We start from the raw sequence: 26699 nt of genomic DNA, 5'->3' as shown, positions 1-26699 counted from the left end.
TCAGCTTGCTGAAGAGATCTGCGGCGATGTGTGATGCAGTAGCGTTGTCATATCTGACTCTCACATGTTTCAGTTTTAGTATTTTTGGGAGAAGTAAAATTTACATATGTAGTTTCAACAACCAGATGCATTTAGACTGAGCATAGACAGTTTTGACTGGAATGCGTCCCAGACCATCTCCTGAAGTGGTTTGAGCGATCGGATTTAAATCCGTCTCAAATGCGTATTTAGGCATTTAGACCTGGTCTTTTCACGATCGGATAGCTATCCGATCAGAGAAAATGCATGAAGTCACCAGGTGCAAACATCACCCTTTGACGCTCTTCAAGCGCTTAGATATACACGGGAGCGTTCGAAAGCAGGCGTCTATCAGAGGATCCCTAATATATGCTTTCAAATGCTCCCGTGTATATCTAAGCGCTCGGTGAAGAACGTCAAAGATGTCTACGACTGTCACATCAATGGTATAAAAGTGCGTCAAGACTGTGAACTTAAACGTGGCTGGGGCATCTATTTTACTCACACTGCTGTCCGCCATCCTGTTAATAACCTCTTTTTCTTAGGCTAGTTAACTTAAGTTCACGTTTTTCCTCATTCATGTGTCGAGCGCCGCCTTGAAGTAGGACGCTTTGAGCAAAGAAATCTATATATAGTGCTTTATTTTTTTTTTTAATTAAAATATCGATATTTGGCGCAGCGATACGATTCTCGTATCGCACAGAGAAGGATGACGATATATCGCCATATCGATATTCTGTCCCACCCCTATTTACTACTGTAGTAGGAAAAATAAATACTATGGTAGTCAATGGGGGGGTGAGATCTGTTTAGTTACTGACATTCTTCCAAATATCTTTCTTTGTGTTCAGCAGAACAAAGAAATTCATACAGGTTTGGAACTACTTGAGGTTGAGTAAATGATAACAGAATTTTCATTTTTGGGTGAACTATCCCTTTAATGCTATATTAAATCATTGAGCATACTTTTATCTTGAACTTTTGAACATTGAGCATAGGGGTGGGCATTATACCAGTAGTAGACACGATTAATCTGTAAAAATTTGTCAACTGGTAGAGATTTTGAACTATCGTCTCTATTGCAGTTGCGCTCACGTGACGTTGCTGTGCTGCGTCTTCATGAAAGCTTATCATTTGAATGCATGTTTAAGAATCGCGGTTGACATGCATTAAGCAGTGAAAGAGCACTCATAATGCTCAAAGGGATTAGTTCACTTCAGAATTAAAATTTCCTGATAATTTACTCACCCCCATGTCATCCAAGATGTTTATGTCTTTCATTCTTCAGTCAAAAAGAAATTGTTTTTGAGGAAAACATTCCAGGATTTTTCTTCATATGGACTTCAGCGGCTACCAATGGGTTTAAGGTCCAAATTGCAGTTTCAATGCAGCTTCAAAGGGCACTTTGAAACTACAATGAAACTGCAATTTGGACCTTCAACCTGTTGTACCTCAGTGAAGTAAATTATATGCAGAAAAATCCTGGAATGTTTTCCTCAAAAACCTTAATTTCTTTTTGACTGAAGAAAGAAAGACATAAACATCTTGGTTGACATGGGGGTGAGTAAATTATCAGGAAATTTTAATTCTAAAGTGAACTAATCCTTTAAGCTGCTGCTCATAGAGTGTACGAGTACTAAACTGAGTTCTTTTTGCCGCCTTATTGGGCTTGAACAGTCAAATACACACTCTTATGTGTCAAAATGCCCGTCTTTGCAAGTATCCACGTGAACTATGTCAATTATGTCTTAAGTGAATGTAAACAGTTGAGAAAGAAAACGCATGTGTAACAATATATTGGGTCTGTGCATTCGCTCTTAAAGTGACAGCAGCCTAATAAACCCTGCCGTCTGTCATTAATGTTAATCAAACACAAAAAAGAGAAAATCTTTCACTGTTCTTGACTGAATCACTTTTGTAACTTTAATGAGAATAAATGTATATTTAATTTACATAGTAAAGACTATGCAGTGTTTTTTTTTTAAACAATTGATTACTTTATACAGTTTGTAGTATTTCATATTCTAATGTTGCTAGTTTTTCAGGTAGGTCTATTTTATTTGTGTCTGTTCTGTTATAGTTTGTCTTATTGCTTGTAATTAGTTTCTTTGTTCTTATTTTATCACTGACTGTTTACTTGTCTTCAGTAAGCTTAAGAGCTTTTTTAAGTTTTATTATTTTTTGTGATATTGAAATTGTGAAATTTCAATGGTATCAAAAATTTATTTAAAGCAAAAACAACTATATTGTGATATTTATCATTATCGTGAAATAAAATTACTCATACCATGAAATAAGATTTTGGCCATATCACCCACCCCTAATTGAGTATAGTGGTTACAGCCTTTGAGTGGTATATGAGTTCAAAAATGCTAAAGATTTCTTCTGAGCTTTGACCTTTCTCTCACCCTCTCTTTCTCTTTCTAACCCCGGGCTATGTATCTCGCTGTACTATTAGCCCTGGTCATTTCCTGTCTTCTGTTTAATGCATTGGATTTGAGCCACAGTCACAATTTTTATCTGCTTTATCTTTACTCGCACTAATTCAGTTTTTCCTTCCAACTATATGAATGTTTTAGCTCTGCGCAAAGTTTGTTTCTTATCCATCATGTTACTGCGTTTACATGCACAGATTTTTGTCAGTGTGTATGTCTCTAGTGCATCACACTCATTCCAAACACAGGCCTGAACATATGAAGTGACATTTAGTTACCATATAGCAGTGAGAAGCTTGTAAGTCCTGTCACAGAAAGAGACTTTTAGTCAGCTGACTAAAAAAGTTAGGCTACCCAGCATGGCACCTGACCTCAGTGAATAATTGGCATGGCTTACCTTTCTAGCATGTCTAAAAATATGGATAGAAAGCTTTCTTCTCATGTTGCTAAGTTAACTTGTTGAGAACAGTGTGTTGAAGTCTTTTATTAACATGAAACGTGGACTATATTGTCCTCTCTCCTTCAAGTAATATTGGGATTGAGAATAATATTATTTAAGTGGTTCGTTCGAGTGGTTCATGTGAATCAACCTGTGCAGAAACAATTGACTGATTCATTTGAGTCCTTTTGCACACATGCTTGAATTGAACATTTTTGTATCAATTCAATTGTGTTTTTTTTGTCTAAATAATTTATTTGTAAATATATAAGTTATAAATGTATACATTATTTAATATATTTGGATCAGCTCAATTCCATTTGAAGGTTATACCTGGTTTTGTTTGAGTTAGTCAGGCCGTGTTTACACCTGTTATTAAGGTGCGTTTTGGTTGATCAAATCACAAGTAGATGACACTAAAAACAAGTGTAAACGGGGTCTAAAACATTTGAGCTTGTCTATCTTCGACCACTTCTAGAGGTTGGCCAAAACTTACTTAATGCTAAACATAATGGGAAGTGAACTAGCCAGACAGGATTTAAACTTTGCTGGCTAAAGACCCAAGTTTAGTTTGAAGACGAAAAATGTACCAAGCACAGTGTTCTCTCACCATTCCTGATTTCGAACTAACTTCGGCATGGTCTTGCGGCTATCAGAGCAGAAACGAAAGCTGATGCTCTCCGTGTGTTTTTCCTTCATCTCTGGGCACGTTCATATGTAAATTGCGCAAGCTTTTTTTGTCCATTAGATCGAAAGATCTGGAAAAAACATACATTTACCCACCCATAGACCCTCCCCTTAAAGAAATCAGGACAGAAGTGGTTGAAAGTGGACAAAAGAGACGGATTAAAACACAAGGTGTAAACGGAAATGTGTCTCCCTCATCTACTTGTGATCCGATTGACCAAAATGCATCTTAATACCAGGTGTAACAGGGCCCCAGATTATTTGCCTACTGTCTATATTTAAACACTAAATTATGTCAGTATTTTTCTTCCTTGAACATTCATCTTGTTCAGACTGATTTGTGGAGTTCAGTGTAGTGTGTTACTTTGTATTTTCGGCAGTCCTGCTATTTTAAGCCTAAAACGTTCATGTCGTCACTCAGTGTTCCTCTCTTCTGTGCTGCTGAAGCTGTGATCCGGTTTGGTGTAAATGACAGGCTGCTTGAGGTTGTACAAAAAAGCAAGACTATACAGCGCTCTGTGTCGTGACAGGCGGCAGTCTTATTCTCCAACAGTGCGTTCTCAAGCTGAGCCTTTAGTAATGAACGCAGAGATGATTCCCCTGGGCTCTTTAGCAGTTCTGGCCTGTAGCTTTAAACAGGAAGTGCACTGTGACTGCCAAACACTGCATTTTGAGGGAGTGCAGAAATGACGTACACTCTCTTTGGCTTCTGATGCTCACTGCATGAAGATTTGTTGTTTGCTGAGTGTGCAAAATGAAAGCTTCCAATGCTCTATGATTCACTCTAGAAATGGTAACATTGTCATATTTGGACATCTAAGCAAGTAATCTTGTATGTTATTCTATAATAATAATATTTGCAGTATAAATATTTGAAATTCACATTGCATTTTATTCATTCATATCCAGAGTGTGTTGAAACTCATGGTTATGTCGGAGCTGACAGCCTCGTGGGTAGCTCTCTGACATGTAGGGCATTAAAATAAGATTTTAGAACATTCAAGCATGAAAACCTTTTCTAGTAGACACCAAAAACAAGACTTTATAAAAGGGCATAATATGGCCTCTTTAACATCCTGCAATGACACATTCTCACTGTCTCACACCTTTACCTGCATGACAGCAGAGATGCACATGCAGTACTCTCAAGGAGACAGATGACTCAGAGACTGTATGTTAACTTTCCATTTCAGGAGGAAAACCATGTGCCTTTGAGTGTGAATTAAGTCTAAATTCAGCATCCAATTTTAAAGGTGCAATACAACTGTCAGCATCAGATTTAAAGAACTAGTACACTGAAAATTTTTATTTGACACAGTACAATCATGCTCTTTTATTTCGAAATGTCACCTACACTAGAGGTCTGCAACCCAACCCGAAGAACTTGCGGGTTTCGGGTCGGGTTCGGGTTAAGGTTTTATGAATAGCTTCGGGTTCGGGTCTGTAACTGAGAAAAACTATATAGGCCATTATACAAGTCTTGCATGCCGGCGTCTTCTGTGTTGTGCTCAAAAGAGCGAGAGAGAGTGGGAGCACATTTATAATTCACATATTAACTGTTTTGCGCATGTGATCTCGCTCTTGCGCACTCTTTGGGCACACGACACTCAAGACTATGAGTGCGATAAGGCAAACAATTACTGAGGGAAAACTTGGGCCAATTGATGCAGGGAAAGCAGCACAACGAATCAGACCTGCCAACATGTACGCATTTTGCGTACCAGGTACGCATTTTGACCTCAAAGTACGCTGGTACGATTTGTCACTCTATACTACGCAAAAACCCGGTGACTCCTCTGTGCACGACTAGTACTCAAATCCAGCAAAAGAGTTCGACCAATCAGCGCTGGGTTTATTTCCCCAAATAGCAAGCGGGGATGATTGACAAATACGTACGGCCTATCAATAAAAAGAGACTGCAAATCGACAGCAACACAAAATCACGCTCAATCCCTCCTTCCACTCCCGCCGTCTCAGTGACTGAATTCTCAAGCGAGGACAGCACACTCACGTTTTTTTAACTTCTTAAGGTAAACGGGTATAAAATGCACAAGTAATGTTGAACAACAAATCTAAATAAAATTGAAATCGCTGATTATGAAAATGTTGTGATGTGTGACTGACTGACAAGCGTGAGTCTGGAGAAACAGGCGTTTATTTATTTATTCTCAGTGTTCAGAAACGTATAGCCTACATGTGTTGCATTATTGTGTTATTACTAACTAAAGTAACTAATTATGTTACATAGCCTACTTATTTTGTATGAAAACTAGCACATTAGTTACTTATGCATTTAAAATGACCGCTGTTTCAATGCTGCTCGCAAGCTCTCTCTCATAAACACAAACGCGCGCGCACACAGAGAGGTAAAATGAAAATTGCCGTGCTTGGTTTAAAATTTGTTCTTGCTTGTGTTATTTTTTGTCAGAAAACATTTTGAATTATCCATCCGTGTTTTTAATATTCGGTAAATGACGGACGCTTTAGTTAACACAACCCCTCGTTATATGTCGGACTAACTTCTTGATATTCTTGAATACTCGATTCGTTTGCTCTTATTGGTCCTTTCTATTCATTGTCAACTGTTTTCTATAAATATGTTTGTATTGACTAACCTTTATTCAGCGGATGTTTGTCTTGTTTATAATTCAAAGACAGCACGCTACAAATAGAAACCCTTTTTTTTCTTTGGGATTTAGTATCATATTTGGATATTGTAATAATAAATTAAGTATTTGAAATGAATCACATGTAAACTCAATGTTTACTGTTTTCTAAGGGTTTCTTAATTGTAGACTAGTTTTCATTACAAAACCTGTATAAACGACTCAACTGTCAGGTTAGTTGTAGGCCTATGTAAATATAGCCTTCTTGAAATTGCAAACAAAAAATTTTAGTCCATATTAAATATATGAATGCGATTCACTTGTGGTTGTCAGTTTGTATAAGAACACATTATGCAATGCAAGATTAATCATGTATTAAAAAAATGCTTTTGAGCAGGTGTAGTAAAATTTTTATTTGTGTCAAATTAAAAAAAACTTTAACAGTCAAAATTAGATTAACAAAGATGGGTGTGTGTGCTTTGTGTATTGTATTCTCAAAAATGTAAAAAATTACAAACCCCCCCCCCCACCCCCCGTCCCGTCCCGTCCCGTCACACTGGTACTCAAAAATTTTTTCCAAGGTTGGCAGGTCTGACGAATTCTACCGAATAACAGGTGAGCCAGGGGATAGCACAATTATACACAAGCCACTAAAATTACTACGCAATAATGTGTGTGCAAAGTGAACGACTGTAAACTGAGAGTAACCACAAATCAAATAACCGCGCTGCCGTCTCTGTCCCGAAATCAGAGCTTTGTCAAGAGGTTGTAGGTCTACTGTAAAATACTACATCATTTGATATATATATTTAGACAAATAAGTGTAAACTCTATAAATGAAATGAGCCAAGCGCGTTTGTAAATCAAATAGCCGTGTTTCTCTTGTGTCTCTCAGAAATCAGCTTTGTCAAGAGCAGGCTACTATCACCTAAAACACTACATCATACACATTTTGTATTTTTTTAAAATGTTTATATGTGTATTTAAACATTGTACGATATGATAGGCTACATGACTGAGTGCAAACTATATGAATAAAAATGAAGAGCAATAGCATGTCAAATGGCCTCTGTGCGTCTTTTCTACTACTTAGCCTGATGTTTCTGTCTATTTAAATGTTGTACGATATGATCTTGTCATTTAACCAATAAATAGCTTAAGAATGGTACATCTCTATAGCGACGGATTTCGGGTTCTGGTCGGGTTCAGGTTAAACTTTAACAGTACCGTTCGGGTCGGGTCAAACGATCTTGGGTATGGGTTGGGTTCAGGCTTTAGTTTAAAGCCCGTGCAGAACTCTAACCTACACTGTAGCTCTTAAAGCTCTCAAAAGGAAAATTCTGCCATTTACTCTGTATGACTTCCATTCTTCTGTGGAACATAAAACAAGGTTATTTAAAGGAAATTCATTATATGCACAAAAACCATGGAGATATTTTTCAAAATATCTTCTTTTATGTTCCACAGATGAAATAAAGTCATACAGGTTTTTAACGACATGAGTAATTGATAACTTTTTCATTTTTGGGTGAACTATTCCTTTAAGTCTTATTAACATTCATATTTATTTGTATATGGCTCTTTAAATCATATGAATAACTATGCTTCTGGCAGACAAAGAAAAATAACAGTGTGTCATAACAGATGGATATGAATATTTTCTGTGAATACCAACATTTCAGTCTGTTTTATCATATGGCTTCAGATGAGTCATTTTTCAATATTCTTTGGTGAATAGAAAGTAAAAAAAAAAAAAGCAGCATTTATTTGTAGTAGAACTCGTTTGTAACATTATAAAAGACTTTACTATCATTTTCAATCAATTTAATGCATCCTTGCTGAATAAAAGTATTAATTTCTTTAAACCCCAAACCTTTGAACAATAGTGAACATGTGAATGATGTGAACATGTGAATGTGATGGTTTTCTGTTTTATGTGCTTTATAACACAAACTAAAAAGACGAGTTCAATACCTTTTTCTCTGCACCCTTATTGAAGATCTCACTGACAAAATCACTCCCAACTCAAGGCTACTGATATTAGACTGATACGGTGGAATTACTGTAATTCTGAGCCTGAACTAATTTAACATGATTATGAAAATTGATAAAATTGATAATAAAATTGTTCTGAGCTGTGTTACACCAGCCCCTGTAGCAAAGATAAAAGCTCTAGTTTCAAAACCTAGTGTGCTGCCTACGGAGGTAGCATTTTAAGACATTACATGGCTGTTCCAGAAAGTAGGCAGCTTAATTATACCGCCTCCTACCTTGTTTAGGCCAAATTCTAAGGCAGCATCACATGTGTTCTTCTTTGTAGAGAAGGCAATTCTATAATACATTGCAATGAGCTCTGTGAAAAGTCAATGTAAGATGGTGGAAGAGGTGAGAGAATTATAAATAAAAAATAGTTTTTGCTATGTATTTTTGTGCTCGGAGTACTGTGGTGTTAGCTTAGCAGCATGCTAACACCAAACTCTATTGAAATTAATTGAAACGACTCTCCATTGATACTACAACAACAAAACATGGGCCACCGATAGTGTAATTTGTAGAGTAAAAGTTTCTGATTACTTTCTGATTGTGTATATTTGATATTCATTGTGGATTGCTTGTGGTTTGTGGTGAGATCACAGTGACACATAAATTGGTATAGATTTACACAGAACTAGCTGAGGAAACAATTCAATAATCCTTTAAAGATCAGTGGCGCACTCTCTGTTTATCTGTCAGTCTGCTTTTCGTTAGCTAGTTTTTTAGCTTTTTCTAACAGCTTTATTAGATTCTTGCAGGGTTGCATGAAATGTTTTAGAGGTTATTGTGGAATGACTTTTAAACATAATAATGCATGTCAATTACGAAAAAATCATGACGCATTGATTGCAGTGACAATTTTAAAGTGCACCACTATATAATGGCAGATGGTATAGTTATATAGTGACATTAGCATAATGCAAGATCATTCTATTGAAAAGCAAATGGCTCTTTTAGATCATAAAGTTAATGGTGCTGCTCTTTATTACTTTATTATTGGTTTTATAGAGCAAGCTAAAGCTGTACTGATGTCTGCTGAGTCGTGTATATTTGTGTAGAATCACTCATATTATTGTGAGTAATATGTATTTAAAAATCTGTTTTGATTGGCCCATGCACTTCTGTCTAGTGGTAAAACGTGAAGTACTGTATTTTGTTACTGAGGCACCTGACAAAATTATAATCCCAGATTGCCTATTATCTGTATTTTAATGTATGCAAGATTAGCGTGTAATAAATTATAGTGTGTTGAAAGTGTTCTGGTGGCCATTTTGAGCTAATATTTGCAGAACCACTTGGTTGTCTTTCTGTTGATGAACGTTTTCTTTAACAGGTTACACTAACGCATGTAGCGGTCTGAGTGACACTTTCAATTAACAGCCATTCACCGACTCGCACGGAAATATTCCTTTCTGTCAGCATCTGCCCACGGGTGGTTTCATGAAAATACATGTGTACACACACAACTAATATACACATGCATGTTTTGCTCTCATTACAGTTTAAGCTTCAGAAAGGGTTCCTTATCTTCTTCTGATGTCATGTATTAAATCAGATATAAGTGTGAAGAATTATAGCTAGAAGTGTCTGCTGAATGAACAGATGTAACTGTCATTTGCTCACCCACCCTCATGTTGTTCCAAACCAGTATGACTTGCTGTATGATACCGTGGTCTCTCTTTTCAATGAAGGTGAATGAGGACTCGGGCTGTCAGCCTTCAAAATGACAAAAAAGCATCATTAAAATGGTCCATATGACAACATGCACCATATCTGTAGTCTTCTGAAGTCAGTTAAAATATAAGTCATTATTCACTAATAATCTTTCCTTTTAGCTGTTAAACTATGGAGCTCTGCAAATGAAAAAATACAAAATATTATGGCCACAAAAGGAACAAATTTATACAACATGGACACGATTTACCTAAACTGAGGAAACAAATTAATCAAACATGGCCAGAATTTAACAAAACTGAGGGAAGAAATTAATAAAATGTCTATTAATTAAAGGTGCTATTGATTCAAAAATTAAATTTACCTTGGCATAGTTAAATAACAAGAGTTCAGTACATGGAAATGACATACAGTGAGTCTCAAACTCCATTGTTTCCTCCTTCTTATATAAATCTCATTTGTTTAAAAGACCTCCGAAGAACAGGCGAATCTCAACATAACACCGACTGTTACGTAACAGTCGGGGTGTACGCCCCCAATATTTGCATATGCCAGCCCATGTTCCCAACATTATTAAAGGCATTAGACAAGGGCAGCCAGTATTAACGTCTGGATGTGCACAGCCAAATCAACAGACTAGGTAAGCAAGCAATAACAACAGCGAAAAATGGCAGATGGAGCAATAATAACTGACATGATTCATGATAACATGATATTTTTAGTGATATTTGTAAATTGTCTTTCTACATGTTTCGTTAGCATGTTGCTAATGTACTGTTAAATGTGGTTAAAGTTACCATCGTTTATTACTGTATTCACGGAGACAAGAGCTGTCGCTATTTTCATTTTTAAACACTTGCAGTCTGTATAATGCATAAAAACTTCATTCTTTATAAATCTCTCCAACAGTGTGTAATGTTAGCCGTTAGCCATGGAGCACTATCAAACTCATTCATAACCAAATGTAAACATTCAAATAAACACTGTACTTACGCGATTAGACATGCTGCATGACGAACACTTTGTAAAGATCCATTTTGAGGGTTATATTAGCTGTTTGAACTTTTTTTTATGTTGTTTAAGGCAAGCGCGAGCTCCGTGGGCGGAGAGCACGAGCAATTAAAGGGCCAGCAGCCCTGAATCGGCTCATTTATAATTGATGCCCCAAAATAGGCAGTTAAAAAAAATGAATTAAAAAAAATCTATGGGGTATTTTGAGCTGAAACTTCACAGACACATTCAGGGGACACCTTAGACTTATATTACATCTTTAAAAAAAAGTTCTAGGGCACCTTTAATAAATCATATGAACAAATTTTTAAATATTGTGGCCACCATATTTTCTTTCCCCACATGTATTTTATATATAAACTATTTTTGCTATAAAAAAACTTAAAAAAAAGTTTTTGAAAGAAATAAATACTTTTATTCTGCAAGGATGCATTAAATTATTTAAAAATGACAGTAAAAACATGTATAATGTTACAACAGATTCATTTCAGTATTTCAAATAAATGCTGTTCTTTTAAACGTTTTATTCATCAAATAATCCTAAAAAAAAAAATGTATGACTACTTCCATAAAACTGTCCACAACTGTTTTCAACATTGATAAGTTTTTTTTTTTGTTGTTGTTGTTGTTGTTGTTTGTTTTTTTAAGCACCAAATCAGCATAGAAGAATGATTTCTGAAGGATCATGTGACACAGAAGAGTAATTCTCTAAGAGTGCTATCACAGGAATAAATAATGCTTCACAATATTAATGTTTTTACTGGATTTTTTCATCACATAAATACAGCTTTAGTGAGCACTTTTTTCTTTCTTGATGAAACTTCATTAAAAACAATTATACAAGATTGACTCATTCATTTTTGGTTAAAGGAAGACCCAACTCTATGCATGTTCTGTAATGGCTCGTTTCCACCGAGCAGTACGGATCAGTACAGTTCGGTACTGTACGCAATTTTTGCCGTTTCCATTGTCAAAAGTTGTGAATGGTACCCTAATTCCGAACTGTACCGTACCACTTTTTTGGGACCCTTCCGTTGGGGTACCAAGCACAATAATACCAAAAGTACCAGTACCAAAAGGGTGGAGCTAGACTCACTGCAGAATGTTGATTGGTTGACAGAGAATTGTCACTTGCGCGTGCTACAAGGGGAATGACAACACAATACCGTTACAACACAATGTGTATTTTTCAGCTGTTTTTCCTTTTGCAGCCTTCAGCTTTTGCTCAAACAACCCTGCTGTATGCCCTCCATTGTTGTTTTCTGTTTTCTTCTTCACGTGAGAATGACATTGATCGCTTATGAAGTTAGTTCACTTAAGGACTTATTTAGTAAGATTTTGCCTGAAAAGATTTTAGAATTTTTATCACAAGTTAATTAAAAAATCTTGTATAATATTTCTTGCTGTGTTGTTTGTTTGCTTGGTTTTTGTTGTAAATATGTGATATTTGTAATTGAGTTTTTGCAATGAAAAAGCATCAGATGCTGACATGGCATTAAATAAAATTATACTATACTATACATTCAAAAACATTAAAAAAATCTTTAAACTTTTGAACAGTAGTGTATTTATTATTGTAACATGGACTGCCATGATGTGTTTTTGCGTGTGCCTTTGTGTGACTTGCCCCGGGATGTGGGGACAGCACGGTTTGCCCACACACTCATGCACCATGTGACCGGTATCCTACCACAGCTGCATATCCATCATGAGCAAACACACACATATACATGCACATATCTAAAGTCATTCATGCTGATCATCGCAGGATTGCACGGCTGGACTACTCTGCATTATTCCTGGACAAACATTACCATTCACGTCCTGATGGACTGGAGACAAAGTCTGAAGGACATTTATTGCCATGTGTGTGACTGAGAGAGAGAAATGGCAGTACTATGCTGCCTTTTGGTGGAACGATAAATAGTGAAACTGTAGGCTGTATAATAATCATACATTGAACCTTACAGTGTGTAGCGGTATATTATTTCTGTTGATTGCTGTTGAGTTGATTGTTTTGAAGCTTTGCTGTTGCTGGCAATACTCAGCTGTTGCCGTGTTGGTAGTTACCAGTCCCCTGGTGTGAGGAGATTTGCTACGCACAAAGAGAGAGAGACTGTATGTGTGTGTGTTGCTACTGTACTGCTTGTAAACTGCATCGGCTCTGCAGTAATTGACAGATCGTCGATGCAGTCATCAACCCACTGGCATGATTCAACTGATCCCAGAGCAGCTCTTACACAAACACACGCTCCCTATCACACCGCTGCAGACATCATGTGTGAGTGTGTGTTCACCCCCTTAACCAAGCGCTTCCATCGAAAGAATAAACTCCCGCACAGAGCCCACGCCTACATGTGAGTAAACAACTGGGAAAAAACAGAATAATGAACCTTAAATGTTATATGTGAAGATTTGGGGGAATAGCTGAGATTGACTGATAATGCTTTTTAAGTGTCTGATTTTTAATTAATAGAATATTTGTGATTTTTGGTACAATACTAAATGATCATTAGACTGCAAAAATAAAAATGTAATATGCAACATAATAATAATAATAATAATAATTAGTAGGAGTAGGAGTAGTAATAATAGTATTGTTATTCAAATTGCAAAGTTGTTTTGATAATAAAAAACAGTTGGCTGATTGGAAGTTGAAAAGTAAATATAACCGTAATAATTATATATAATATCCATAACCAATTTTGAATTATTTTATTTGTGCTTTATGGCTACAAAAATAAGAGCTACAGCATTAGACTATACTAGTAAAAAAAAAAAAAAAAAAAAACATTATATATATTATTATTATGCATAATAATAATAATAATAGTAATGTATTATTATAATTATAATAATTAGTATTATTGTAATTTTTGCTACGTTGTCTTGACATTAATGAACTATTTAAGTTGAAAAGTGAAAATATATAATAATGTAATATAATATTCTGGTCCAACTGGTTTAATCTGTCTATTTGTTTTGAATAGGTCAAGCTGGTTATGGCAGTAAAAAAAGGTGACTAAAGAATACAGAAAAAAAGATTAATGAGAAACATATGACATACTGATGTGTAATTTGTATAATTATCTATTTATTATAAATTAGGGGTGTAACGATTTATCGCTGTACGATATTTCGCGATGCAAAATGTTACGATATGCATCGTAGAGTGATGGCGATGCTTTTACGATATGACGGCAGTCTAATCTTATTGTTTGAGCTGCCGACTTGACCTACTCTGCAAGGTGGCAGTGAGAGAAGCCGGTTGTCACCGCATATAAATGGTGTGTCTCAATCAGATCTCTAGTTCAGTAAGTGTTTTGGGCACACATTGAATCTTACAAGCAGGTTTAAACGTTTCTTGCATCAGTCTCTTGCTTGGTCGTGTGAGAAAAGTCGTGGCTTTCCTTTACCGCAGTGCCACAGCAACAGCTTTGCTCACAGAAAAGCAAAAGATGCTTGCGATGCTTTGCTTTAAGAAGTTCCGAGGGGCCGTTCACATATTGCGTCTTTTCTGCGTGCAAGTCAGTTATTTCAAATGTAGCCATGCGGCAAGCGCGCTCATAATGGGATCAACACCGTCGCGACGCGCATGCGGTGCGTTTTCCAGGCACATCGAGATGAACAATTCTCAACTTTTCAGAATGCTGCAAGCGCACCGCAGGTCATGTGACAAGAACCAACCGATTAGCTATTGCCTTTCTGTAACAAATCATCAAACGCTCAGCCAAACAGCTGATCATAGCTGTACAGGGTGTTTTTTTATCTTATCTCCATAAATATATCTCGTAGTAAAGCTAATGCAAGGGTTAGAAATCATTTATCCTTTGCAGAAACTTCCTGATCCTCTTGGAGAGCTCAGTTCATGGTTGCATAGCAACGACCGACGCCACGGGAGCGCAAGCGCTTTGGAAAGAAGGAGAAGCGGTGTGGCCGTGCCGTCCATGCGTTTTTATCAAGCGACAACCTCCCCCAGTCTCGCGTGAAGCCAATACGGAAGTGACTTAAGGGACAGGCTCCAAAAGAGAGCAGAATCTCATAGAGTCCCATGTTAAATTGGCCAAGTTCATAACAGAAAAAAACATGTTTACAAGTTGGTTCAAATTGTGGTTTTGGTCTATACTGCTAATGTTGCCCTTCATGACAACTCTGAGGGGGGTGAATTTTTTTCTAACTCATTCGTTTAAATTATATTAAGCCTTAAAGTTCTGCATAATTAAGGGCGTGGTCACTTGAGTGACAGGTAGATGCCGCTGCTGTCTGTGAGCCGTCACTCACTTTACCTCAGCTAATTCCAGCCGCATCTCAGCCGTGTTTGTGCTCGATTATTTTATACAATTATAAAATATGGCTTGCTGCATAATATTCGAGACTGATGTATGTCTGTGTAGATGTGCATGCATGCGGAATAGAACACACGTTGTTGGATCGTGGCATTGGCTGAAAGTTTTGGTTGTGAGATTTACTACAATGACAATGGCGGGAGGATATCAAAATCTGACAGCACTGCTTGGATATAACTAAAACTGCTGCACTATTTTGAAAAAATATACTTTGGACACGGGTTCATTTGTTTGTTAGATACGATCGTATACAGTTTTACAACATAAACGCTGCTCAGATTGCATTATTTCTTGAAGAACGATGACAGAGAGCAGATCATTCAGAAGAAATGTGAAATGTTTTTTTGTTTTGCAATGGACACTCATATTTTACCCAAGTGCCACGGATTGGATTCATCTCGCGATCTCTATTTAATTATAAAGGTATGAAGTCCCATTTGATTTTCAGTGTTGTTATTTGCACATCCAACACTGGTGTTGGAGCATCTAACGTTATATCTTAAAAAAAAAAACACCGTAGATTGACAGTAAACCTTTAGAACTTTCTAATCATAAAACCTATCTTCATTAATATTTTAGATCGTATCTTAGATAGATAGATGGATAGATAGCTCCTTGCTTTGACTGCTAACATGGTCACATCAAGCTAGGCGGGCGTGGTTTCAGCAACCAGTCGCATCAGCTCAAACCACCTCCCCGCCTCTTTGCCCATTTTCAGTTATCCGGGAGTGACGTGCAATCACGTGCTGCTAAGATGGCCGCGGCCTCATTTTTGCGTCAAAACTGCTGTTCAGAACTCTATGGGTGACGTCACGGACACTACGTCCATATTTTTTTACAGTCTATGGTTTTTATATGCGATATATGTGAATGTTCATGTTAGATTTAACATTATTTCTCAGTGACAGACAGACCTATTCAGCTGTTAATTTGAATACAGAAGGTTTTTATTAAACCTTGAAATGTGATCTTGTATGTACAACAAGGAAAATTATTGAAATTTGTTAATGATTTTTGAATAAATCTTGTTTGAATTTCAGTTTCATTTTGTTCAAAATATCGTGATACGTATCGTATCGTGAACTCCATATCGAGATACGTACCGTATTGTGACCTGAGTGTATCGTTACACACCTATTATAAATGCATAAATAGCAACGTAATAAAAAATGTGGTTTCCTTTAGTAATGCTTACAACAGGAAGTGAGTCATCACAGTACAGTACACCTGCTTCAGGGAGAGGGGGATACTGAAGTCCGACTTGCCTTTATACTCTTTTTCATTCTTTTTCGTGCTTCTCTCTTTCTCACTTTCTCTTTTTCTCTCTGAGTCATCATCGGATGACTCAGTTCTTATAATTTTTTATGCCTGGCCTCTTTCGTTGACAGTATGCCACACATGCCACTGTTTTTCCATTTCATCTCTTTCTCTCTCTTCGTTTCTCTCTCTGTCTCTTTCTCTGTGCATCATGCCCTCTCTCTGTTCCTCTTTCACACTCCCTCCATCTTCTCTTGTTGCTCTCTCGTTCTCCTGTATTCCGGCCAGATGGCTGAGTCCTGGCTGGGCTGCATATGGGCATTTGAAATGCTAATGTTGGTTAGTGTGCTAATATGTTTGTCTACACTGATCAGTTTCAGTGCCAAGATTACAGACTTGTTTTACTCTCAACTTGTCAACAGATAAGACCATTTCTGGCAGTTGTTGACCTAGAGCTCATTCTCCATCTCTCTGTCTCTCTTTTTTTTTTTTCCTTTCAGTGTGGAGGGAGATCCTCAGTGTACGGACACAGCTAGCTTTTCCGATAGCACCTGCAGTCAGGGCCCATACCTGGGCAACTCAGACCGCTACGGGAACATCCGAAACATTCCCGGCCCTCAGGGGCCTCCTGTGGCCCCTTCAAGCCCAGCGAGCCTGGCCTGGGCGCAACGGACCCGCCACCAACCCGCCAGCCTGGCACTCCGCAAGCAAGAGGAAGAAGAGAGCAAGCGCTGCAAAGCGCTCTCTGACAGCTATGAGCTCTCCACGGACCTGCAGGACAAGAAGGTGTGGATGTGTGTGACTGAAAAACACATAAAATCCTTATGGTCTTTATTTGCTATTTGGACCTGACATTGTGTTTTTACACTGTACCACCTTTCCCAAATAGGCTGGGGTAGTACCATGGTTAAATATATATATGTATGTATGTATGTATGTATGTATGTATGTATAAGAAAAATACACACACACACACACACACATACACTGCGTTCCAAATTATTATGCAAGTGACATATATGTAAGATTTCTGTACAATAAACATTCAGATTTTAATTTTTCTAAGAAAATGTTTGTTTGTTTATTTATCCATGTCTTTTTAGATAACTGGTATTAATCTCAGACAAAATAATTTGCCAGATCTATGGAAACCCTACTTAGAGGTTGTTCCACATTATTAAGCAAGTCACAGTTCTCATGCAATATGGGGAGGAAGAAAGATCTTTCTGAAGATGAAAAGCATGAAATGGTGCAATGTTGTGCAAAAGGCATGAAAACAACTAATACTGTGTGAAACTGAATGGAGATTATTGAATTATCATAAGATTTGTGAGTGATTTAGAGCACAGCAGAACTCAGTCAGATAAAGGCTTATTGAGGAAAGTTCCTGTCAAAAAAATTAATTGTATTAAAAGGGCAGCTATAAAAAAAGCCAGTGTTGAGCAGCAAACAGGTATTTGAGGCTCCTGGTGTCTCTGGAGTCTCAAGAAGCTCTCCATGCAGGCTGGCAGTTGTGCGTAAAAATGCATTTTAGACACCACTAACCAAACCTAACAAAGAGAAACATTTACAGTGGGTGTAGAAATACATTTTCAAACAGTTTTATTGCTGTGGTGTTTTTTGCAGCATGGGATAGTGCATAGTGCATTGTACAATAGTGCATTGTACTATGCACTATCCTCCTTTTTATACCATAGCTGAAAATGGCCAGTTATGAACTCCACATCTCTTGCAAAAGTCATTTTAATACCCTCCATCTCACTTCCCAGTATTCCAGCCCAAATCATCACCCACCAGCTCCTTGCTGACGTCGCAGTCTTGTTGGAACGTGGTGGCCATTCACCAACCATCCAGAAATCCATCTGTTTAGACCATCCATTGTAGTACGGCATTAGTCAGTGAATAAAACTGTTTAAAAATGAGTCTTCATGTATTTCAAAACCCACTGTAAATGTTTCTCTCTGTGAGGTTTGGTTAGTGGTGTCTAAAATGCATCTTTACGCACAACTGCCAGTCTGCATGGAGAGCTTCTTGAGACTCCAGAGACACCAGGAGCCTCAAATACCTGTTTGCTGCTCAACACTGGCTTTTTTTATAGCTGCCCTTTTAATACAATTAATTTTTTTGACAGGAACTTTCCTCAATAAGCCTTTATCTGACTGAGTTCTGCTGTGCTCTAAATCACTCACAAATCTTATGATAATTCAATAATCTCCATTCAGTTTCACACAGTATTAGTTGTTTTCATGCCTTTTGCACAACATTGCACCATTTCATGCTTTTCATCTTCAAAAAGATCTTTCTTCCTCCCCATATTGCATGAGAACTGTGACTTGTTTAATAATGTGGAACAACCTCTAAGTAGGGTTTCCATAGATCTGGCAAATTATTTTGTCTGAGATTGATACCAGTTATCTGACATGGATAAATAAATGAACAAACATTTTCTTAGAAAAACTAAAATCTGAATGTTTATTGTGCAGAAATCTTACTGATTTGTCTCTTGCATAATAATTTGGAACGCAGTGTATACAGTATTGTGCAAAAGTCTTAGGCCACCATTATATATAATTATTTCTCAGTCTCTTTATTAGAATATAACCAGAAAATATGGTACATTTGAATGCAGTATTAAAAAATCAGAAAAAAAAATGTTTTTATAGGCTGAAGTGGCAAGTATTTAGTGACCTCCCCTTGAGCAATAGCAGGAACCAGGCTGTCTTAAACCTAAATGGAATGGAAAAGGACTTGAAGGCCAAGAAAACTTTTAAAATTGAATGAGAAATTTCTCAGAGTTTCATTTTTGAGAAAATGGAAGAAGTCTAGGAGGTCACACTAAATACAGATTTTTGCTTAAGGAAACAATTTTGTTTTTTAAATTTAAATTTATAAATTTGTGTACATATTTCCTGTATTTTTTCTGGTTGTATCATAAAGAGACTGAAAAAAAAAATATGGATGGATTTACACAATATGGATTAAAAATGTGTAAATTTTGGGAAAGGTGTCAGTGTTGTTGGTATTTTAGTTTTTTTGTTTGTTTTTGTTCAGATGTATTAATAAAATCAAAAATGCATTAAAATGAAAATCATACATACAAAGACTTAAACACACCTCTTCTGTGATGGGCGTGTTTTATATTTCTAAAATTAAGATTCATTTTCATTTCTTTTTTGTGCAAAAAGTCAACAATATCAGGATGATACAACCATTCTGATATCATAATGAAGAAAAAACCCTGAAATATGTGTAAAAGAAAAACATATTGATTATTTAAACTTTTATTTAAATTTCTTAAAACTAAGTTAAGCAGTTTTGTTCAAATATTAACATTTGAAAAAGATGTAGGAATCAGATAGGGTCATACCGTAGTGCTTTCATACAGTAAATACTGTGGAATTGAATGTACAGTATATTATATTTATGTATAATGTTGTTTACACATGTAATTTAAAGAAAATCATCATACCATCTCCAAAAAACATAGTAACACCATATTTTAATACCATTAATGAAAGGAAATTCTTAGTTTGTCAAACACTGTTAACTTTGTTTGTTTTGTGCTTGCTTAATGTTTGTCAGAACTCTCAGTGGCACAAACAGCCCACAGGAAGATCTACTTATCACAAAGTGTTTGTGTTTGTGTTTGTGAATGGAGGCCATCTTACAAGCTTTAAACTACAGTCATGCCTCAAATGTACATAATGACCTCCAGTCATGCTAATGTGAAGCCAAACCTCCATCATCTCACATAACGAAAGATTGGGATTGCAGTTATGATCCAGACCATGCTGTTATGTTTTCATATTAATACCAAAGATTTCTGCAATTATGGAATTTATCCACTCATGGAGGAGTGACTGAGACTTCCGAAAATATTCTCATAAATACTCAACAAGAAAATACTGCTATGTACAGAAATATTGCTAATATCCTTTTTCTTTTAATAATTATTGAGCAACAATGCCATTAAATTGAGTCGTTTCCCAGATTCTTTGTGCTTCAGGTTTGATCGGTAAAGCATGTAGACACAGTACATTACTAGGTTTGAAGAACAATGCACCACATCTTTCTCGCTGTCTGCAATTCCATTCATTTTTCATGCTCTTTTTCTCTCTGTCTTCCTTTTTATCAGGTGGAGATGCTGGAGAGGAAGTATGGCGGTTACTTCCTGAGCAGGCGAGCGGCTCGCACAATTCAGACAGCATTCCGGCAGTATCGCATGAACAAGAACTTTCAACGGCTGCGCAGTTCTGCCTCAGAAAGCCGAATGACTCGCCGGATCATCCTGTCAAACATGCGTTCGCAGTACTCGTTTGACGAGCGACAGCCACAGGCAATATAACAGTATAATGGTTAAAGCCTGTACTAAGTGGAAAATTCAGCTTGACTGAATGTCAGATATTGATTCTGATTTATGTGATGTTTACATCATTTTAATTCCTATTTTTAATATTAATTATTGATCAGGTTCAGCCCCAGATGCCTCAGCAGCAGCAAGGTCGATATACCAGCCATCACACTTCGACTCTAGGAACAGCTGGCCAGGCAGGAACCACAGGCACACAGCAGGACACTGACTCACCCGGACACTGTCCTTCAGACAGAGAGGAGTACTCGCATGCAGATGACGCCTTCAATAAACAGGTGACAGATGAGTGAAATAGTCTGAAAATGGGCCCTTAGAAGTTATGTTAAAAATTTAGGTTCAATTTAAATTAATTTCAGTGCAAGCCACATACAAAGTTGGAATAGTAGGAGTAGAATAGATTTATGCTGCATTAGATTTGGTATAAAGTAGTTTTACATGTTGCCTGAGAGACAAATGAGGTAATGACAAATCAGATACAATGTAATTCAGGAATCATTTACGTACCTTATACTTTTTCGAAATAACCCACAGCATTACACTAAGAAAACATTTGGTTACTTGTCAATTAACAGACATATTTTTCCAAAGTGGCTAAGTGGCTTTTATAAACAGACGCAATGGTCATTAGCAGAGACAGAACGAATCCTTTTTCAGGTCATTATTCATGGATTTAAAGCATTATTAATGCTTCACAGTAGGTATGGTGTGTTTTGGGTGGTGTGCTGTGTTTGCTTTTCAGCAAACAGTGTTGAAAGAAAGAAGGCTTTCCTGAAAAAGTGCTACACTTAGTCTCTTTTGCACTATGCAAAAACACACCTGCAAGGCTGCTGAAAGGTGCTATGAGACCAAAATTGACCTTTTTGGACTGTCCAAGTGCGATATTTTGTGAAAAGCAAACACAGCACACCACCCAAACACACCATACCTACTGTGAAGCATGGTGGTGGCTGAATTATGTTGTTGGGCTGTTTCTCTTCAGTGGGGACTGGGCGATTGGTCAGGATTGAAGGGAAAATGGATGATGCCAAGTACATCCAAATTCTTGAGGAAAACCTGCATCCCTCTGCTAGACAGCTGAAGATGGGCAGGTCATTCCCCACAATTGCGAGTTATAAAGTCCAATTCTGAGGAAAAAAATGCTTGCAATATCTTGCAAATAAACTTCAAATTCTGAGAAAGCAAGTCAGAATTGCGAGTTTATATCTTGCAATTCTGACTTTATAACTCGCAATTGCGACATTATATCAAGCAATTCTGAGAAAAAAGTAGGAATTGCTAGAGAAAAATAATTGTGAGATTAAAAGTCGCAATTATCTTTTTTATTTTTTATTACATAGCGGAAGCAAGGTTCCATAACAGTGCATGCATAATTATTAGGCAAATCAATATTCTGATCATTTTTTGCCAATCCAAGCAATCTTCCAAACCACATCAATCTTAAAGGGGTGGTTCAATGGTTTTTTTCTAGGCTTGGCACAGTTTAACATAACGTTTTTTTGAAAACGCTGTATTTTTCATATATTTTACCTTTATTCTACACCTCTGTTTCCACTGTCATATGAACGGCTTGTTTGACTTCCTGCTTCTATGAAGCCACTCCCTCCGAAATACGCAATGTGCTCAGATTGGTTAGCTGGAACAGTGTATCCAGAGCCATCGTGATTTGCTGAAGCGTCCGGAAACGCCACGCCCCTTACCATTTGTTACCGGTTACGTGGGCTTCGGTTATATTGTATGCTCAATTTGATTATATTGCTGTATCAAATTGAGCCCGAATCAGACCCAGATGAACAGCAATCACGGCTTTTAAAGGACGTTTATGATTGGTGTTTCATTTAGTATTTGTCAAAGTGTTTAGATATGCTGTCACTGCTGTTTGTTAGCTTTCAATATACAGTTTTATCCTGATTAAAGCTTTACTGTAGCCGAATACATGACTGAGTAGTAGCATTTTTGTTAATTTATAGCATGAACAACTGTTTGTCTATGAACATAGAGGTTTGTTGGTGTTTGTTGGAGAAGTATGCACTATAATACAGCTAACTGGCTAGCGAAACAAAAACGAGTTGCTCTTTGTATATGTCCTTGATGCAACCAAAAATAGCAACAGAACTATATGTTTAATCTCAAGGCAGGCGTTGCTGATTTGCAACAGTTAAAAACTAATTACCTTATTACTCCAGATACATATTTTATGAGTTTTTTTTACTCAGAAGTACCACTGCAGGACTTGGTTGTCCATTAGCAGTTTCCCACTTTGCCACCAGATGGCGTGTATCTCCCTTCCAAATGTCTGTTTCCAGGGTTCCCTGAGCGGATTCTGCTCAATTTAAAGTCCATTAATTTGAAACTAAAACTGCATAAGAAGAATCATAAGTGTATATAGACACAGTAAATGCCAATTAGTAGATTTTATCTCTTCTGGATTTTTCCCCTGGTGCAGCTCTATTTCAACGTAGCAGATTTGCAACGTTTGGCCAGATAGGTACCACTGGATATCACATGCTTTATCTACTAGTTTGCCCATATTTTGAGCAACAGTTTATACTAGGGTTATTTTCCTATCACCAGTGTTTATGTATTACTTTGAGGTGTCACTGAGGGTATATCATATGGAAAATTTAATAATTTGGAGCGAAGTAGCAAACAATCAGAGGCAGATTTGATCAAAAGCAATGGCACAATACCATGTTCATTTGACTGTGCAGTGAGGAAAACTGATGTAGCCTAAATTCCATGGCACTTTTATTAGTACAGATCATTGTGTCAAAGCATTTTTTGGCAAACTAACTTACAGAATACTCTCTATGCAGGATTTGCAGTGTGTTATGGCAGGCAGACGAAAGTTTTACTCAGCCAGGGAAGTTATTGAGTATGTTTGCCTTCCTGATGGTGCTTTATCTGACACAGAATCCATTCCAGACGATAATATTGCTGATCCAGATTTTGAGGAATCTCCTGAAGCATACGAGTCTGACTCCAGCTTTGATGATGATAAGCCACTGGCAGCAATACCAAAAGCTAATCTCAACCACCTTGATGTTGAAATTCATAACATACATGCAGACAGTGACACTGAGGTCCCAGATGACAATGAACCTCAGCCAGGCCCAGCTCCAGTCAACAAAGAGTTTTCTTGGAGGCAGAGGAAACCCCCAGCAGCTGACATAGACTCTTCATTCCGAGGACCTGCATTCTCACCTCCCCCAGACGAAATACCAAGTCCAAAGTGGTATTTTGATCAGTTCATGGACAAATCTGTTTTTGAACATATTTCTAACCAATCTAACTTGTATGCAGTTATGAAGAATGGCCCAGAACTGAAAACAACCCCTTCTGAAATAGAGCAATTCATTGGTTTACACATCTTGATGACCGTAGTACGTATGCCATCGTACCGCATGTACTGGCAGACGGCAACCCGCTATGACCCAATTGCGACAGTCATGGGACGTAAGCGATTTGATAATCTGCGTACATACATCCACATGAACGACAATACCAATGTGAAGCAAAAGGGTGAGCCTGGATACGATCCATTATTCAAGGTGCGTCCAGTTCTTGAGAAAGTCCGTGCCAACTTTTGAAGGTTGAACCAGACAATAACCACTCCGTTTGCATTGAGCAGATGATCCCCTTCAAAGGAAAGATTGGAATGAAACAGTATATCAAGAACAAGCCGCATAAATGGGGAATCAAGGTCTTTACTCGTGCAGGTGTCACTGGACTAGTCTATGACTTTGAAGTATACACTGGAAAAGGGACCGTGACCAATGAGCGTGGACTTGGTGTTGCCGGTGAAGTTGTGCTTCGTCTCGTATCAGAAGTTCCAAAAGGACTAAACTACAAGTGCTTCTTCGACAACTGGTTCACTTCCCCTGAACTCATTGTGGAACTGAAGAAAATGGGAATTCTAACAGTTGCTACCATCAATCGTAACCGTCTCCGTGGATGTACCCTCAAGAGTGACAAGGAACTCTCAAAGGCCGGGCGTGGTGCGTATGAAGTGAAATACGAAAAGACAAGTGGGATGTCCATCGTGAAGTGGTATGATAACAAGGCAGTGTTGCTGGCATCATCCTTCATTGGCCCTGAACCTGTTGAGAGATGCAGAAGGTGGTCGAAAGAGAAGAAGGAATATGTGGAAGTGGACAGACCCCACATATGTGATCATTTATAAGTGATATATAATTGTTAACGAGGGCTGGAAGTGAAAAACGCCTTATATTCAGATGTGCGTAATAATTAAGCAGGTTTTCTTTCTTTTTTTTTTTTTTTTCTTTTTTTTTTAAAACATATTTTTATTGAACATTAAGCATGTAAAATGACAAGAAAATAAGCCAAGAAAATACATTTTAAAATATTTTAACCACCTTCCCACAACCCCCTTCCCCTCCCCACCCCCCACCCCCAAAGCATCCAAAAATTCAATTACATGGGTAAAGTTATTATACAAAGGCTAAGACAGACATATCCACATATCTCAAATACAAAAGCACAACATGTATCAATCAGTAGAGTGAGAGGTATCTAACCTTGCCTGTGTCGATATTTGGTTATTTTCCAGGAAATTTATAAAAAGCAGGTTTTCTTTTATTTTATAGATAAAATGGGACAAAAAAGATATTTAAAAAAAAAAATTATATATAAAAAAAAAATAAAAAAATTATTAAATGGCTATGAGAAGGATGCAATACTATAGAAACTGCAAAATTAAGGTGTGACCATTGGACAAGAAATGCTCATTGGGATAGCAGGATCACAAAAGACTTTAACAATTAAGGTGAAGAATTAGGTTTGAAACCATCAGGAACCCTTTGGTCTCCAGTGCCATTTTCTAGAACTGCAACCTACTTGCCTGCAGAAATACAAGATGTCAGGTTCTCAGAGACTTTGCTAAAGTAAAGAATCCTGAAACATAACCCCCACTTAATAATAATCACAAGTTGAAGTGTTGCTGTTGTCTGACTTGAACTGGGGCTGGTACCTCAAGAGACACTCTCAACCTATCTGTCACTATCTGTTAAAACTATTTGTTAAAATTTCTGTAGCATTGCATCCTTCTCATGACCATTTCACAAGTTGACTTTTCAGTGTGAGTTAAATCTCTTTTTTTGGCCAGCAATTACTTATTATCTATTACCTATTAATCTTAAAGGTTTAGTTCACCCAAAAATAAAAATAATGTCATTTATTACTCACCCTCATGTCGTTCTACACCTGTAAGGCTTTCGTTCATATTCGGAACACAAATTAAGTTATTTTTGATGAAATCCGATGGCTCCATGAGGCCTCTATAGACAGCGATGCCATTGAACTTCTCAAGATCCAGAAAGGTACTCAAAACATATTTAAAACTGTTCATGTGAGTTCAGCAGTGATGTGAGCGCCAAAGTCACATGATTTCAGCAGTTTGGCATTTTGACACACAATCCGAATCACTGATTCGAAACAAAAGATTCAAAGCAGTGTTTTGAAATCGACCATCAGTAGATATCATTGAAAAGTCGTTATTTTGTTTTTTTTTTGGTGCACAAAAAGTTTTTTCATCGCTTTATAATATTAGGATTGAACCACTGAACTCACATGAACAGTTTTAAATATGTTTTGAGTACCTTTCTGTAGAACGATATGAGGGTGAGTAATAAATTACATTATTTTCATTTTTGGGTGAACTAACCCTTTAAGATTGATGTGGTTTTCAATTGGTAAAATGTGCTTGTATGATCAGAATATCAACTTGCCTAATAATTACACACTGTAATTCACTGTATCTTTGAAATAAGTGCAGCCTTACAGCATAATGCAGCATAAGAGACT

The 26699-nt window shown here is 37.1% G+C and overlaps 1 protein-coding gene across 6 annotated transcripts in view; it reads left to right on the top strand.

The window, feature by feature from the left end:
* The window catches only part of LOC125279609 (IQ motif and SEC7 domain-containing protein 2), a 95259-nt gene that overhangs the window by 54432 nt on the left and 14128 nt on the right, over positions 1-26699 (top strand). For 5 of the 6 annotated variants that reach the window (XM_048209479.1, XM_048209481.1, XM_048209480.1 and 2 more), the window contains 3 exons: positions 17008-17293; positions 20643-20843; positions 20978-21154. In XM_048209479.1, coding sequence (XP_048065436.1) covers positions 17008-17293; positions 20643-20843; positions 20978-21154 — 664 coding nt within the window. Of the gene's footprint in view, positions 1-12891; positions 13262-17007; positions 17294-20642; positions 20844-20977; positions 21155-26699 lie in introns of those variants that run through there. The other variant, XM_048209482.1, reaches the window with a different exon arrangement.

The sequence above is a fragment of the Megalobrama amblycephala genome, linkage group LG12 (genome assembly GCF_018812025.1).
Source record: "Megalobrama amblycephala isolate DHTTF-2021 linkage group LG12, ASM1881202v1, whole genome shotgun sequence".
NCBI classification, from domain to species: Eukaryota; Metazoa; Chordata; class Actinopteri; order Cypriniformes; family Xenocyprididae; genus Megalobrama; species Megalobrama amblycephala.
This window is presented reverse-complemented; position numbering and strand designations above follow the sequence as displayed.